Raw genomic sequence first — 17,839 nt, forward strand, 5'->3', positions numbered from 1 at the left:
ACTAAATTTTAATTACAGATAACTTACCGTAAAAGTAATGATATTCAAAAAATTTAACTGCAACCAACCCCCAAATCTGAGTTGAGGATGCAGATTACATAAAAGATGTGTCAGCCAAACATTTTGTCGGTTGAGCGTCTGACTTCAGCTCAGGTCATGATCTCACACTCATGAGTTCGAGCCTCATGTCCGGCTCTGTGCTGACAGCTCGGAACCTGTAGCCTGCTTCGGATTCTGTGTCTCCCTCTCTCTCTGCCCCTCCCCCACATGCACTCTGTCTCTCTCTGCCTCTCAGAAATAAAGAAAACTAATAAAAAAAAAATTAAAAAAAAAAGTCACCAACCGATGATGTAAAATGTTTCTTGCCATGCATTTGGGAACTTCCACTACACTTGAAGAGTGCTAGAAATGTGAATTTATAGAAATCCATTTATATTTTCCCATTAACTTACAATTAAAACATTTTTTTTTACATTTATTTATTTTTGAGAGACAGAGACAGAGCACAAGTAGGGAAGGGGCGGGGCGGGGCGGAATGTTAGTCAAAAAGAGAAAAAATTAGTTTTTTAAAAGGTGAACACATAAATAGGGCAAATAAGCATAATGAATTTTATATTTTATACTTATGAAAGTGAATTTTAAAGTTTCAAAAAGTAAAATAACTTGTCCATGTTCTCGAGCATAAAGTCTATATAATTATAGTTACGCAAAAGTATTAAATATAAAAGCCAACATTTACAGAGCATTTGCTGTGTGGTAAGCACACAGATTATCTCATTTAATCCTATAACAATCTGAGAGGTAAGGACTATTAACATCTTCATTTTACAGATGATAAAAACGGAGGTTTAAAAGGTTGAGTAATTTGCATGAGGTCACAGAGCTGGAGGAGACAGATGTGGCAGTCTGACTGGAGAATCCTAGTACTTCACACTGTCTTAAGGTGAAAAAAACTTATTCCCTGAATCCCAGATACTGGCACTAAAGCATTTAAAAAGTTAAAAGCAGGGGCACCTGGGTGGCTGAGTTGGTTAAGCAGCTGACTTACTGCCCAGCTGGTGAGATCGCTGACAGCCCAGAGTCCGCTTGGAATTCTAGCTTTCTCCTCCTGCCTGTCTCTGCCCCTCCCCCACTCGCACCTTTTCTCTCTCTCTCTCTCAAAATAAATAAACTTAAAAAATAAAAGGTTGTCTTTATTCATTTTTTTAATGATTATTTATTTTTGAGAGAGAGAAAGAGAGAGCAAGAAGAAGAGGGGCAGAGAGAGAGGGAGACCCAGAATCCAAAGCAGGCTCCAGGCTCTGAGCTGTCAGCACAGAGCCCGACGCGGGGCTCCAACTCAGGAACTGTGAGACCATGATCCTGAGCCGAAGTCCGACGGTTAACCGACTGAGCCACCCGGGTGCCCCTAAAAAAAAAAAGGTTGTCTTAAAAAAAATAAATAATTAAAAGCAAGCATGTTTAAAATAAGGGCAGTACATAGTGAAGGTAAACATGGAATGCAGTGCTATAAATGAAAATACAATGAGTGATTGAAACTATCAACCTGGTGAGCCTGCAGTGGGTTACAGAAGGAAATGTGGCTGCTTCTGGGGTGTCAGTATTTAATGTGGCCTTAAATGGCTAACTGCATTTCTAAATAACACGCAATCCTGGCTTCAGCACTAATTTAGTGCATGGGTAAGTGGCTTAGCTTGCACAGTCTGTTTTTAAAAAATTAAACGTTTCTATCAAGATACTAAGAACATTTTACGTATGTATATATCACACTGGCTTGTATTTGAGGTGAAGTTATAAGAAAAGAAATGAAAAAAATCCCACTTGCCTTTTCGGGGACAGAGAGGATGGGGGCTTCTTGGAGCCGCATGGGCGCAGGCTCCATCTGCTCTGCACCTGCCGTCTGGGCTCGCTCCTCTACGGAGGTGTCTTCAGAAAAAGAACAGATGGGAGGGCTGGAGGTAAGTAAAAACGCCACTTTCAAACCCTGAAGAGTTCTGAGATTCCAAATGCTTCATTCTGCAAGACATTAATCTGGTTTTTAAAATGTTTTATTGCAGCGCATATGCTTACAGCGTTAACCTCATTTTACAAGCAATTGCGACAGAGATCTGGAGCAGAAATCACGAAAGGATCTCCTTCCAGAAGATGCTCCCAAAGCGACCGGGGTTTAAACCGCTGTTCTTGCGAGAGGCCGCCCAGCCTCGGGGAAGCCAGGAGGTTCGCAGTTGGCACCAACTAGAAAGGAGGCACTTGGGGCGCTGTGACGGACCTGTCCCCGCTCAGGGCTCATCAGTGGTCACCTGGCACTAAGCCGCCGGGCTACACCTGACCTGCGAGTCTGGCGTTCAAAGCGGCTCCTCGGTGGGTGGGCGGGGTCTGAACCGCCTGCCCCTCCCCCCGCCCCCTCCCCCTCCCCCCCCCACCCCCCCCCCCCCACAGCCCGCTCTCCCCGAGAGGCCGGGGTCCGAGGCCACTCCGGTCGTCAACCGCATCTGCAGGGTCCTGTCCCTCGCTGACCAAAGATGGAGGGAGCCCGTCCCTCCGGCCAGCGCACACGCAGGAGCGCAGCGACCTGGTTGCTCCCTCCACCCTGGACACAGCCACCTGCTGCTCCTCGCTCACCCCGACCTCCAAGCTCTCACCCGCCTGCCCCCTTTCCCTCCGCAGTCACCGGCCACAGCGCTGGTTTCGCCTCGGGGTGACAGCTCTCAGGGACCGGACCGGGTCTCCTCGGGGTGACGGCTCCTAGGGACCGGACGGGGTCTCCTCAGGGTGACGGGACCCGCGAATGGGGACGGGGTCTCCTCAGAATGACGAGACCCGGGGACGGGGTCTCCTTAGAATGACGGGGCCCGCGGAGGAGGACTGGGTCTTCTCGGACCCGCGGACGGGGGTTTCCTCGGAGTGACGGGACAAGCGGACCGGGGCGGAGGTCTCCTCCGAGTCACGGGACCCGCGCGCCCCGGGACGGGGTTTCCTCAGAACGACGGGACCCGCGGCCGCGGCCGCGAGGCCCCCAGGGCGCCCCCTCCCCCCGGGCAGGCCGCGCGCCCCTCCCCGCGGGCCGCCCTCCGCCGCGCGGCCGGGATCTGGGCTGGGTTCGGGCCCCGCAGGCCGCGGCGCCGCCTCTTCCGCCCTCCGCCGGCCCGCGTGCGTCAGCCTGCGCCGCCCCGCCCCGCCCCGCCGCCGCCGCCGCCGCCGCCGCCGCCGCCGCCGCCGCCGCCGCTGCCCGCGCGAGGCCGCCTCAGCCTGGCCCGGGCCTCGAGCGGCGCACGGCGCAGGTCCCTCCCGCCATGGCCCTGGGAGGCGGCAGCACATGGCGGCCGCAGCGGCCATGAGCGCGCCCGCGGCCCGCCCCGGCCCCCCCTAGAGCCCGCCGCCGCCCCGGCCGCGCCACGGCCCCGCCGCCCCCGGCCCCGCCGCCCCCGGCCCCGCCGCCCCGCCGCCCCGCGCCCGCCGCCGCCGCCATGGGCGTGCAGGGCTTCCAGGACTACATCGAGAAGCACTGCCCGAGCGCCGTGGTGCCGGTGGAGCTGCAGAAGCTGGCCCGGGGCAGCCTGGTGGGCGGCGGGCGGCAGCGGCCCCCGCACACGCCGCTGCGCCTGCTGGTGGACGCCGACAACTGCCTGCACCGCCTGTACGGCGGCTTCTACACCGACTGGGTGAGCGGCGGCCAGTGGAACCACATGCTCGGCTACCTGGCCGCGCTGGCCAAGGCCTGCTTCGGCGGCAACATCGAGCTCTTCGTCTTCTTCAACGGCGCGCTCGAGAAGGCGCGGCTGCACGAGTGGGTCAAGCGGCAGGGCAACGAGCGCCAGACGGCGCAGCAGATCGTCAGCCATGTCCAGAACAAGGGCACCCCGCCGCCCAAGGTCTGGTTCCTGCCGCCCGTCTGCATGGCGCACTGCATCCGCCTGGCGCTCATCCGCTTCCACGTCAAGGTGCGGCCCGCGGGGGCCGGGGCCGGGGTCGCCGCCCCCCCCCCCCCCCGGGATGGGGGGAGGGGCGGGAGCAGGGCGCAGGCCGGGCGAGTCCGGGGTCGGAGGGCGCGGGGGGCGCAAGATGGACGCGCGGCCTGGCGCCCGGCGGGCGGGGGAGCCCGGAGCCCCGGCCGCGCCGCGGGCTTGCGAGGTGCGGGCCCCCCCCCGCCCCCCCACCCCCGCTCCGGGCGCGACGCTCGTCTCGCGGGTGACCGTGCTCGCGCAGCAACAGGTTTTCGGTGTGAGCGAGTGGGCTGCGCGGCCACGCGAGGGGGTCCCGGCGGGGTTGTGCAAGCCGCCCGCTGCTGTCACACGGCGTCCTGGCCGGGGACAGCCTGCCCGGGGCCTGCCGAGGTGCACCGCTTTCGAGAGAGGACACGCGCCTTGGGTCCGGGTTCCCTCCGAGACGACACTTTTGAGAGAAATTGTCCGAGTTTTGTGTGCGCCAGATTTCAAAGAATTGTGAGATCTGACATGACGGAATCTCGTCAGTTCTGGGACTTACCGTCTTGGGTTTTGTGCATCTGTTGCGAAAGGCGTAGCGGCAAGAGTTAGGGCGAAGGGGAATGGGAACCCGATTTCCAGGGATGATGTCTCCGCACGGCGGGCCTCGGCCACTTTGGGCCGGGCACCCCGGTAATCAGAGCTTCTGCTGTCCCTTTGGCAGAGGGCTCCACGCTGCACCCGGGCCAAGGGCAGCTTCGGGACCCAGCAGCCACTGCAGAGATAACATGCAAATCAATGACCCTAGGCTTCGTTTGGATTGCTTCCTCGTTCATTGCTTTTTGTAAAAAAAACTGGGGGGCTGTTTTGGTTTTCTGGCTCTTGCCACCGTGTCTGTCTTACAACTTGTTTGTCTTGCCATTATTTCTGCTTGCAACCGCTTGAGCCCAAAGTTTTCTGAAATTCAGTCTTCCTGACTGCCTGAGTTGAGATGGTGGTGGGGAAGCCGAAAGTGATAGCGGAAGTCCCACCCCAATCCTGTTGCAATTGGTGACGGGGTTTGCGAGTCTGCGGGTCGAGGCGGCTGGGAGATCAGGGATTGGTGTGTGGGCCTGGCGGAGACACAGCCAGCGTCCCCTGGGAGTTTGGGTGAGAGCCTAGGGCTGCTGGCATTTTCTGCCCTGGAGCCCGGGCTCCCGGCCGCGATCCACCTCCTGAATATGTCGGAGAAGTGTTCCGAGAGGAAACTAGCGCTGAAAAGACAGGATGAGCTTTTGGTCAGACGACTTTCAAATATTAGGAAGGAGTGGGTTCGGTGTGTCTATCTTTGAGAGAGCTGCTGAATTCTTTATTTGACTGTAAAAAAGTTTATCTTTGCATCCCTGTGAATGTGTGGCTTGCCTACTAGGTGCTCAGAAGTTTGACCAATGTGTGAATGTTTGGAAACTAGATTTAAGATAATTTCTTCCACTTAGCTTTCCAGACACAAGACGATATTTTTTGCTTTAGTTAAGCTTTTGATTCCCAATATAGAAGCATAGTATAGTGTTGGTTGCTCAGATTAGTACAATAATAATTACCTGGAGGCCGCTTGACCTGGCAGTCTCACCGTTTTGGAAGACGTCTAAGAAATTTAGCTACTAGAAATTTCTCAGCAGCCAAACAAGAGGTCAGGAAGTTTTGGTACTGTGACCCCCCCTCCCCCCCCCCCCAAAAAAAACCCACAAAAAACAAAACCAAAGCTTTCTCTTTCTTCACCGGAGAAGCAAATCTTCTCCTTATAGACTGCCCTCTTCTTTTCAGATGTGGTTCTGATAAGCTTGGTTATCTGTTTCTAAGGTCAGCGTGAGAAAAGGGTGTAGAGAAAAGTCTGCCAGAGGCAGGAGCACCATTAATAGCAAGAAGCGACACTTCAAAAGGGAGAAGATTAAAAAAAGCCGTAAAAACCAGACATAATTCTGGGGCTACTTTGGAATAAGGAGAACAATTTTATGTATTTGAGGAGCCCCTGAGGGGCGCCTGGGTGGCGCAGTCGGTTAAGCGTCCGACTTCAGCCAGGTCACGATCTCGCGGTCCGTGGGTTCGAGCCCCGCGTTCGAGCCCCGCGTCGGGCTCTGGGCTGATGGCTCAGAGCCTGGAGCCTGTTTCCGATTCTGTGTCTCCCTCTCTCTCTGCCCCTCCCCCGTTCATGCTCTGTCTCTCTCTGTCCCAAAAATAAATAAATGTTGAGGAGCCCCTGAGGGTTCTCTTAAGAGAATGGAGCGATGTGTGTACTATTTTTAAAAGATGCCCATTAAAATGGTTAAGTAAATTAAAAGCATGAGAATATATCACTGTATACCTGTTAGAATGGCTAAAATAAGCCATACCAACACTACTAAGTGCTGGCAAGAATGCTGAGCCTCTGGAAGCAGTTCACGTGGCTGGTGGGCATGCATGCAGGCACACCACCCTGGAAAACAGCTCCGCAGTTAATGTTAAATATACATTCACCCTGTGACCCAGCAGTCCCTCTCCTGGGTAATTACCTAAGGAAACTTTTGTTCATGCAGGAACCCTACTTTGGTGTTCCTGGCAGTTTTATTCATCATAGCTAGTGCTGGAAACAAACGAAATATCCTCTAGTGGGTGACTAAACAAACTGGTCCTTCCATAGGGTGCAGTTTTCCTCACCAATGAGAGGGAGGAAGTATTCATACAGATACAGACAACTACTGGGGTGAATCTCTAAGAATTTATGCTGAGTGAAAGAAGGCAGGCTCAAAAGGTGTGATTCTCTTTCTATGACATTCCCCTGAAGATGAGGCTGCATTGATGGGGACCAGATTAATGGTTGCCAGGGGGGTGGGGTTGGAGTCGGGCGTGGACATAAAGGGACAGCAGGAGCTTTTTGGGGTGATGGAACTCTTCTGTACCCTGATGGTGGTGGCAGTTACGTATTTTAAAACATACAGCTACACATCAGAAGTACATAAAAGTTCATTTTACTGTATGATAACCACAATTTTTTTCTATATAAATTATATAAAATTGACAAAGGAATTGACGTAAAATCTCACTCTATATAATGTTGGGCACATGAGGCACATGCCTTATAAAAATCTGCCATCTTGTTGGCCTCCTCTGGGCTTTTGTAAACTGGCAGAAAGGCTTAATTTCCTGTCCGTTTTGCTTAGAGAAATCTTTTTTGACTTAGAAGACTATGTCTTTGATAGAGTAATAATTGTAATTTTTTTTTGTACAGTAACAATTACATATTTTTAACCACTAGAAGTTGGCGTATGAATCGGCTAATTTTGTTGAGGTGTTTGAACTGCCTGGCCTGAACTTGGCTTCTGCTAGGTACTGGGAGTATTTCCTCTTGTGTATTTTGAGTCATCACAACCTTTGAAACTTCAGTGAGGGACTGATTTATTTAAAAATCTTGGTGGCATTAAATCCTTAGACCTTTTCTCAGTGATCCTGCTGCAAGACTGGAGTCGGTGCGCGGGTTTAAAATGAAAACCTTCAGATCTTACCCTGAGTCGGGGCTCTAGCGTGTTTACTTAGAGCCGACATAAGAAAGCCGAGCTGCTGTTTTACGACAGTGGAAGTCTGTGAGTGAGATTCGGCTGTGACTTGAGATTTGGGGGATGACAATCCCTATCCTGGCGTAGCTGGTGGGACAGGGACCCACTTGGGGACAGGAACCGACTTGTCGGGTGCCTGCCCTTGCTGGGCCCTTTCACAGAGCTATCTCATTTGGCCTGCGCAGGGTTTTGTTACTCATTTTGTATGGAAAGAGACAGAGTTGCTGAGTAGGCGACATCAGGGGACAAGTAACCAGTAACTTTCTCAAGAGGGAAGTGCGGAGTTGAAGGCAAAGTTCAGTTTCTTTGTGTAAGAATGCCTCGGGGGTGTGCCTGCCTGCAGTTCACTCCCAGGTCAGATCCCATAGCACAGCGCCTCTGCTCTGTTTTCCAGCCACTGTGGGAGTGGGAGCGGCAGGGTTTCTGCCCAGGGACGCTAAAAACCAGCAATACACCTTGTTCTCAAGGACCTCAAATTGACCAGGGAATACTTAGGTTCAAAATTGGCCACATTACAAGTAAAACCAGTATTTAAAATATTTAAAATCCTTAGTTTAAAATATTTATTTTCTTCCATTGTACGGGTTTTAGGCTGGCTTATCTCAGCCTAAGGTCTTCAAGGTTCATCCATGTTGTCATGTTGTGTCAGTTTCCCTCCTTTTTAAAGGCTGCGTAATATTCTGTGGACCGTCCATTTGGTCTGCCCACAGAGGCTTGGGTTGCTTCCCGTTTTGTCTATTGTGAATAATGAAGAATGCTGCAGTGAACTTGGGTGGGCAAAAATCTGACCGAGTCCCTGCTTTCAATTCTTTTGGAGAAGTGCCCAGAAGTGGAATTGGTCATTGTATGGTAATTCTGTGTTTAATTTGTTGAGGAATTGCAATGCTGTTTTCCACAGCAGCTGCCTATGTATGTTTTATATTATACTTTGCACAATAATATACTACCAGTAGTTTCAATTTCTTGACATTATGATCACAGACTACATTATTCAGCTACTTGCTTTTTTTTTTTTATAAGGATGTAAAAAACTTTCCATGTCTGTATGGTTCTAATTCTTTTATTTTTCATTTTTTTAATGTTTATTTTTGAGAGAGAGAGAGAGAGAGAGAGAGAGAGAGAGAGTAGGGGAGGGGCAAAGAGGGAGACACAGAATCTGAAGCAGGCTCTAGGTTCTGAGCTGTCAGCACAGAGCCCGATGCAGGGCTTGAACTCACGAACTGCCAGATCATGACCTGAGTTGAAGTCCGACGCTTAACCTACTGAGCCACCCAGGCACCCCTCTAATTCTTTTTAATGCCTGCATGGTGTTCGATAATTTCTCCAGCGCCTGCAGAGGTGCATGCACAAACTTTAAAAACCTTAAAGGACTATTGAGCCAGCATTGCCAGACTTCACATTTTTCAGGAAAGCCAGAAATCCAGATCTTTATTTGCAATTATCCCATTTAAAAAATATTGCTTAAGCGAAGCATAATAGGCTGTGGGCTGAATTCTGCCCTCGAGCCCCCGGTTTGTGATTTCAGCGTTGATTTCTAGAGCACTCATCACCTTATCTAAATCTCTCTTCCCTTTTCTTAAAGTTAGACTGACCAAAGCCAACCTTTCCCCTCTGTCTGCCTTGTTCGAACCCTTTTCAGTCATCAAAGTGCTCCCGTTTCCTGGGGCTCCTCAAATAAGATAATAGTCTGGTCCTCTCCATTACATGTTCTTCCTTCTCATAATCCCAGCGTCGCCCCTTTGAGGGTACTGCTGTCCGTGTGCTCATGCGGCACCTGCCTGGTCCCGTGGCCTGCACAGACCTGACGGACAGCTGGTGGTATGCGCTTGAGACCGAGTCTACCAAGCCCCATTCACACAGCTGACCACGCACCCCCTGCCTCCTGTCCTTCACATCCAGTGGCCGTTGTGTTTGTGTTTGTGCTTGCGCTTTAGCCACCCCAGAGCAGGACCCTGTACTTAGTGGGAAGCTTCACTGTTGACTTCAAATGTTGTCTCCCCTCTGCAGCCCGACCCCTTTTGAGCTGGTCTTCACTGTGTTTCTGTTCCACCCTTTGTGCACTTGGTCTGATGCTGCTTGTAGCCCTAGCTGGTTTGAGTCTCATGACTGTCCACTTCGAGGTTATGCTCCTTGCCTAGAGTCCCCCCCTGGTATTTTGAGCCCAGCCCGCCTGTCCCTCCACCAGCCCGGCCATCTTCCACGTGCCCCCCCCCCCCTCCTCCTCCTTACTCCAGTACCGCCACCATGTTAACTCACCAAGTGGAGCCACTAGGCCTAACGGGCGCTTGTGCAAATGCATTGGTGGTTGTGAAACCAGATTATCATGTGTTTACCACTGTTCAGAAAAAATGATATAGAATAATAAAATTGAGCAAAAAGTACAGTGCAAGACTTATACTAAGGGTAGATACTGTTTCATTCACCTGTGTCTGGGCAGTCGTCAGAGTCGCATCTGCATTGTGACCGGCCTCCCACACCTGTCACTTCACTGGTGGAACGCATCCTGCACACCATGTCGTGCCGCCTGTGGGCCCCTCAGGTCAGTCATTCCTGCCAACATCTTGAACAAACCATGAATCCAGACTCTGTATTGAGGCTCAGACCCTCCTGTGATCTGAGCTCTTTCCACCTGCCTGTGTGGCTCCCGGTTCCTGTGTGGTGCTTCATCAGTGCTCCAGCCAGCCCACTCACTGCTTCCCCAGAAACGGCCTGCTTCCCTAGAAACGGCCTGCTTCCCCGCTCTTCTCGAGGTGCTCCTTCGTGTCTAACTGCCCACATCTGCTGGTTGGAATTTTGCTCATACTTTAAAGCCCATCTCAGGCACGACCTTCCTTCACAGAGCCTCTGATGTTGCCAGAGGTAGGCCAGGGACAAGTGCAGCACTCTGCTTTCCTGTCTTCCACCTTGTTGTGGCTACTTGTGTGCGTATCCCCAGCTGTCAGCTCCTGGAGGGCTGGGACTCCGTTCACTCCTGCGTGGGTTTAGTATGGGTGCCGAACTTTTTAGTCACATATTTGCTTTGTACTATTTATATAGACAGACAAATTTCATTATTTTCTTCTAACATCTGGATCAATCCCATTATGTAAGATTTATTTTCTCACCTTAAATTTCTGATAATCTCTTTTCTGACTGGTTCCCAGTGATGATTCTTCTTCCCTTTGGCAATTATTGAGTGCCTGTTACTGGCCAGGCATGGAGGAGCGACTACATAGGAAAGAAAGGAATCCTCTAAGGAACTTACTCTACTGACAGGGGGCTTGTTCATGAAGACTTCTCAAGTGTCACCATCTTGAAATAAGGTAGATCGATCTGAGTTTCAACTTCATAAATTCTGAAACTTAAATTTTCATGTATTGGAGGGGCACGTGGGTAGCTCAGTCAGCTAAATGTCTGACTTTGGCTCAGGTTATGACCTCACGGTTCGTGACTTCGACTCAGGTTATGACCTCACGTTGGGCTCTGTGCTGACAGCTCAGAGCCTGGAGCCTGCTTCGGATGCTGTGTCTCCCTTTTTGCCTCTTCCCTGCTTGCACTCTGTTTGTCTGTCTCTCAAAATAAACATTAAAAAAAGTTAAAGTAAAAATTTTCATGTAATGTATTTTGGAGTAAGATTTTTAACTTACTTGTCTCTCAAAATAAATAAACATTAAAAAAATTTAAAGTAAAAATTTTCATGTAATGTATTTTGGAGTAAGATTTTTAACAAGGACACGATTGCTAGGAGTTAGCTGAAGCTTGAGGAGATTAGTATAGTAGGCTAACTAAACACTGAGGACAAATAATGTTGGTGTTTTTTTTTAATTTTAAAAAAATTATTAAATTTTTAAAAAGTTTATTTATTTATGAGAGAGAGAGACAGACAGACAGCATGAGTTGGGGAGGGACAGAGAGAGAGGGAGACACAGAATCTGAAGGAGGCTCCAGGCTCTGAGCTGTCAGCCCAGAGCCTGATGGAGAGCTCAAACTCACAAACTGTGAGATCATGACCTGAGCTGATGTCAGATCCTTAACTGACTGAGCCACCCAGGCACCCCAGTTTTTAAAGTTGATAAAGTTTAATTTACATGTTCGTTATGACATCCACACTCTTACTTGTTTTTTTAGTGGAGAAAGAAAACAGTTTTATCATTGTGTAAGCGGTGGCATCAAGACAATCTATTAAAGAGATCGCAACAAAAAAAAGAATCTCAGCCTGTCACGTGGCCTGCAGCCACAGTCTGTGCTAATGGTGCGCTCTGATGTTACCATCTAAAGGAAAAGTAAAACCTCTGTCTTTTGACAAGTAGGAAGTTACCTCTTGGAGCCAAGTGTCTAGGCTTCCTGAGAGACTGGGGAGATGGGACACAACCCTCCTTTTATTATTATATGTTTTTAATTTTATTTTTTTAATTGTGGTAAACTATAAAGTTGTTTTTTTTTTTTTTTTTTTTTTTACTGTTTTAACTATTGTTAAATGTACAGTGCAGTGTCACAGAGCACGTTCAGTGCTGTGCAACTGTCCTCATCACCCATCTCCAGAACTTCTCATTCTCCCAGACCTAACCTTGTCCCCACCAAACACTAACTTCTGTCCCCCACCCCCTCCCAGCCCCTGGCACCCACCACCTGCTCTCTGTCTCTGAATTTCACTGCTGTAAGGACCTCATGTAAGTGGAGTTGCCCAGTATTTGTCCTTTTATGACCAGCTTACTTCCCTGAGCATAGTGTCCTCAAGGCTCATCCATGTCATAGCAGGTGTCAGGATTTTATTCCTTTATAAGGCTGACTAATATTCCATTGTGTGTACACACCACATTCTCTTTATCTATTTATCTGTCGATGGACACCTAGGTTGCTTTTGGCTATTGTGAATGATCCTGCTACGAAAATGGGTGTACAAATATCTGTTTGAGTTTCTGCTTTCAGTTCTTTGGGAATATGCCTGGGAGTGGAATTCCTGGATTCCTGGAGGGTGGTTCTGTGTACAGGTTTTTGAGGAATGGTCCTGCTGTTTTCCATGGTAGCTGCGCTATTTTACATTCCCACACCCAATGTGCGAGGCTTCAGTTTCTCCACATCCTTATCAATGCCTGCTTATTTATGGTTTTTTTTTTTTGTGACAGTAGCCATCCTAAATGGGTGTTGAATGGTATCTCATTGTGGTTTTGATTTGCATTTCCTTTATGATTAATGAAGTCGAGAATCTCTTCATGTGCCACTCCCTTATTTAAAAAAATTTTTTTAAATATTTTATTTATTTTTTATTTTTTATTTTTTTATTATTATTTTTTTAATGTTTTATTTTATATTTGAGAGAGAGAGAGAGAGAGAGAGACCATAAGCAGGGGAGGGGCAGAGAGAGGGAGACACAGAATCCGAAGCAGGCTCCAGGCTCTGAGCTGTCAGCACAGAGCCCGATGCGGGGCTCGAACCCACGAGCAGTGAGATCATGACCTGAGTCGAAGTCGACGCCCAACCAACTAAGCCACCCAGACGCCCCTCCACTCCCTTATTTTAAAAGAAATTATTTTTCCTGGCTTTTAAGACCACTGCAACCAATTCTTAGAGAATACAAAAGAGGTGTGTAAAGTAAGAAGCTGTTCAGCTCTGATTCCAGACTTCATGATGGGAGAGACGTAGTTTTAGACATCTCTAATATATGTTATAACTTTAAATTGCTCTTTAAACAACAATAAAAACCTTCCACCAAATCGGAGTTAACTTTTATGTCCTTGTTCCTGTGCTGGACTTGAGCAGGATCTCACCCGCCAAGGACCTGGTTACTAGAGCTCAGATCAAGGTGTCGTTTTTGAAAAAACAAAAGAATTTAGGTGACTCATATCCTCTTATGTTCAGGTTAACTGACATCTTCTAAATCTCATAGGTGGCAGGAGGGTGTGTCGCCTTCTTCCCTAAGCTGGCGTAAAACCATTCTAAACAAAGACCTCACACGGTATTTTTTTTCCTTTATATCAGAAGATCTATTTAAGACAACTCACTGTGTTTCAGGTCCCATATGTTTGAAAAGTGTGAAGAAGCCCATCCTTTCTCACACAGCTTTCTTAAAGACAAATGGTAGCGGACTTTTATCAGCACTTATTGATGAATGACTGAGCTGTTTACAGGTAGTAGCTCATTAACTGTCGCTGCTGCCCTGTGAGGTAGGGAGGGCATGATTTGCAGATCAAGAAGGGAAAGTGCAGGAAGTGTTAGAGCAGTGGGGCTCACCCACCTGGCGCCAGAGACAGAAACCTTCCTGTGCCAAGCGCCCTGACCCCGGAGATTAGGAGTATGTAGCAGTGTGAGCTCGTCATCTGACGGGACCGTCCCCATAGCTGTTGTCAGCATTAATAAGTAGCTATACTCTCAGAGTAAGCTTGGGGAACTTTTTGGTAAGCATTTCGTGTGAAAATACAGAGTTCTAATGGACATGCCTTTTTTTTTTTTTTTAATTTTTTTTTTCAAAGTTTTTATTTATTTTTGGGACAGAGAGAGACAGAGCATGAACGGGGGAGGGGCAGAGAGAGAGGGAGACACAGAATTGGAAACAGGCTCCAGGCTCTGAGCCATCAGCCCAGAGCCCGACGCGGGGCTCGAACTCATGGACCGCGAGATCGTGACCTGGCTGAAGTCGGACGCTCAACCGACTGCGCCACCCAGGCGCCCCCTGGACATGCCTTTTTTAATGACACGCATGAGATGAGAAGATTCACCTGGGGTTCGGAGGCTGGAACACAGCCCCGTCAAGTCACCGGGGCTCAGCGCAGTGTCCCTCACTGGGACCAGCGGTGGGCATTTTGCCAGCTGCTGAGGCTCTTCCACCCCGATGGTATGTGCTTCTGGAACCAGGTGGGCCTGGAGGCAGGTGAGGCGCTTTGTGCTTCCTGCCTGCTTCCCAGCCAGGAGCCAGAGGCGGTGCTTGAGTTGTGCGTGCAGGGGCTCCGGGGTGCACCCCACATCTGCCCAGCAATGGCAGCCACAGTGAGTCAGTGAAGGCCTAGTGCCTTTAAGGTGGTGGTGGTCTCAGGGAGCCAACCCGGGGTTTTCCTTACTGAGGGTATACCCAATTCCAAGTTTGGCTCACTCTGGGGGAGGGGAGGCTTTACCCCCTACTACCGCTCGCTTGTAGGAAGGAAGGTCTCAGGGCGTTGTGTTTCAGCTTGCTTTATAGTTTCTTGGAGTTAGGTTGAAATAATTATCCCAGTATTGTATGTGATAATTTTTACTCACTTCTAAAATTAGAATTAAGAACTAGGTGTACCAGTTTCGTTGTATTGCGCCCAGTTTGCGCCTGGAGCTGGAGGCCAGGGAATCAGAGAAGCAGGTGTTGTCCGTGGGCAGGTCAGGTGGGAGGCGAGCCCGGGAGCGCAGGGTTTGCAGGCTCAGAGAGAAGGTGCTCGGAAGAGAAGGACAGCCAGTGCCTATCAGACCCTGCTTCTCTGAAGCTTAACCTCTGGCATTTAAGTAAAAAAAATTGTTTTTTAATTTTTGAGAGAGAGCAAGAGCGAGAGTGAGAGACAGAGAGAATCCCAAACAGGCTCCATGCTCAATGTGGAGTCTGACATGGGGGTCCATCCCATGACACTGGGATCATGACCTGAGCTGAGATCAAGAGTCGGACGCTCAACAGACTGAGCCACCCAGAGGCCCGTGTGGCATTTAATTTCTATCTTTAATTAAATAATTACTTCTCAAGTCCTGTTTTGATGCAGCCTAGACCCTTGTCCTGTCCCCAGCTGACCTTGCACTGACCCAGTCCTGCACCCCCGCTTTGATCAGGCTCTGTGATGCGGGTCCTGAGGCGTTGTCCACAGGCCCTGGGCAAGTGGACTTGGTTCACGTGGTTGTGGGTCTGTAATGACCCAGGCTCACCTGTGGTGGGCTCTCCTGCTTCCCGAAGCCCCACCATCTGCGGAGAGATATGTTTTCACATAATAGGCTCTTTGACTGTGCTGTTCATGCCCGTTAATGCTTTGTTCACCTGGTGAAGTAGCTTAAAATAGTCTTCCAGCTGGTGTCTTGTAGACTGTTGACTTTTTTCTTTTTAAAATAAACTTCTTACTGTGGAATAATTTTAGGTTTATAGAAAAGTTGCCAAGATGGTACAGAGAGTTCCTGAATATCCTTCCCTTTGCTTCGGTGCGTGGTAACAGCCTGTGAGCACGCACAGTCGTCAAAACTAAGAAGCTCGCATCGGTGTGCACGGTGAACTGGGGTGTGCTTCGTTCCCATCTCTTCCCTCCTTCCACCTGGGGCCTTTTAGGCTCTGGGCTGATCTGGGGTGCCCTGTGGCCTTCAGGTGTCTTGTCTCCCCGGGCCCTTCTGGGCCAGGACAGCTCTCAGCCTCTGCTTCTTTGGTGACCTTGGCACTCTGGATCCCTGAGCAGCTGTTTTGTAGGCTGGCCTCCAGTTTGGGCTGCCTGATATTTTCTCGTGTTTTTTTTTGGGGGGGGGGTGCCCCAGAGGTGCAGTGCCCTTTTGTCGCAGCGTACCATGCTGGAGTCTGCTGGCCTCTGCCCCGGGACACCACTTCATCCTGTTTGCTGGTTTGCTGCTTTGCTGCTTCGGAAGTGGTCTTTTAGGGCAGCCCCTATTTGAGGGGCTGGTGTGGGTGAGCTTCAGCTGCTGGGGAGGGATTTCACGTTATTGCTGGAATTCTTCTGTAGGGCATCTTCTTCCCCTTTGTTTGGACTCTTACAGGCCCGTGTATCTGTCTTATACTTTGGGGTCAAACCCAACATGACATTCTTTATTTTCTTGCGCACGCTGTTCCAGCTTTGGCCATTGGGAGTCTTTCGGGTGGGTTCCTGTGTCCTTCATTTTCTGAGCACCTCTTTCCTTTCTGGTACACAGGTATGTGGCTGCAGGCCTGTCTTGGATTTCCCTGCCCCAGCATCACCCATTTTTCTCAAGGGCCCTGGTTCCATTTAGTGAACGGAATTTAGAAACCAGATGGAGGTGGGGTGTTCTTGCTTCTAAGGTGTGGCTTTTCAGCCCTTGGTTGACAGCTGGGAGCTGTGCATGTGCTCACTTACGTCTGATGATTTCTCTGCCTGTCTGTGTTGTCACCTACACACCAGTTCGTAGGATGTCTCCATGGCTCAGCTGGCACCACAGGGTTGTGCCAGCCTCCTCCCTTTGCCCCAGTGTAACCCCGTTCTCTGACAGTGGGACACCTGCTCGTCCACCACACATGAAGTGGTCTCAGTGCTGTCACCTGCACCCCTACACCCTCGAGATACACATTACCAAGAGGGGTCAGTCCTGTCTGATCTGGTTTTAATTTGCATATGTTAAAGTTCATTCTCAGTGTGAGATGTGCAGTTGTATGAGTTGGACAGTGCATAGAGTCATGTGTGTCCACCACCCAGACCTCTGGCTCTTATCTGTGTCCTCTTGTGGTACGGCCCCAACAGGCTTTCATCACTTGCCTGTTGGGGAGGATTGTGTCTCTGTCACCTTGTGGTCTTGAGGCCATGTTGCCTTTCCTCAGTAAAAGGCATGGTATTTTTTTTTTTAAATATAATTTATTGTCAAATTGGTTTCCATACAACACCCAGTGCTCATCCCAACAGGTGCCCTCCTCAATGCCCATCACCCATTTTCCCCTCTGCCCCACCCCGCATCCACCCTCAGTTTGTTCTCAGTATTTAAGAGTCTCTTATAGTTTGCCTCCCTCCCTCTCTGTAACTTTTTTCCCCCCTACCCATCCCCTATGGTCTTCTGTTAAGTTTCTCAGGATCCACATATGAGTGAAAACATACGGTATCTGTCTTTCTCTGCCTGACTAATTTCACTTAGCATAATACCTTCCAGTTCCATCCATGTTGCTATAAATGGCCAGATTTCATTCTTTCTCATTGCCATGTAGTGTCCCATTGTATATACAAACCACATCTTTATCCATTCATCAGTTGATGGACATTTTTTTAAGTTTATTATTTTATTTTATTTTTAAGTTTTATTTTATTTATTTATTTTGAGAGAGAGAGGGACAGAGAGAATCCTAAGCAGGCTCTGTGCTGTCAGCACAGAGCCTGATGTGGGGCTTGAACTCACTAACTGTGAGATCATGACCTGAGCTGAAATCAAGAGTCAGTTGCTTAACTGACTGAACCGCCCAGGTGCCCCAAGGCGTGGTGGGTTTTAATGGTGGGAGACAATACCAGCATTTTGGAAGTTGAAGGAAACTTAAAGACCTATGAATTGTACATTCCTGGCTTGGCAGATGAACTTCAATCCAGAACTGGGACCTAGGTGTTCTGGTTCTGTCCCCCTTGCCAGCACTCAGGGTGCCTGAGGTGGAACCATGAGCAGAACGGCAGGGTGGGGGGTGGCCCTCCTTGCTTGAAGGTTTGAAGTCTG

General features: G+C 49.5%; 1 protein-coding gene across 2 annotated transcripts in view; it reads left to right on the forward strand.

The window, feature by feature from the left end:
• The first annotated feature begins 3,411 nt into the window (after positions 1 to 3,411).
• The window catches only part of FAM120A (family with sequence similarity 120A), a 96,830-nt gene continuing 82,402 nt past the window's right edge, over positions 3,412 to 17,839 (forward strand). Inside the window, exon 1 of one of the 2 annotated variants that reach the window (XM_043567331.1) lies at positions 3,412 to 3,941. In XM_043567331.1, the coding sequence (XP_043423266.1) occupies positions 3,468 to 3,941 (474 nt within the window). In that variant the 5' untranslated portion in view covers positions 3,412 to 3,467. The remainder of the gene's footprint in view (positions 3,942 to 17,839) is intronic. The other variant, XM_043567330.1, reaches the window with a different exon arrangement.

The sequence above is a fragment of the Prionailurus bengalensis genome, chromosome D4, assembly GCF_016509475.1.
Source record: "Prionailurus bengalensis isolate Pbe53 chromosome D4, Fcat_Pben_1.1_paternal_pri, whole genome shotgun sequence".
Taxonomy (NCBI): Eukaryota; Metazoa; Chordata; class Mammalia; order Carnivora; family Felidae; genus Prionailurus; species Prionailurus bengalensis.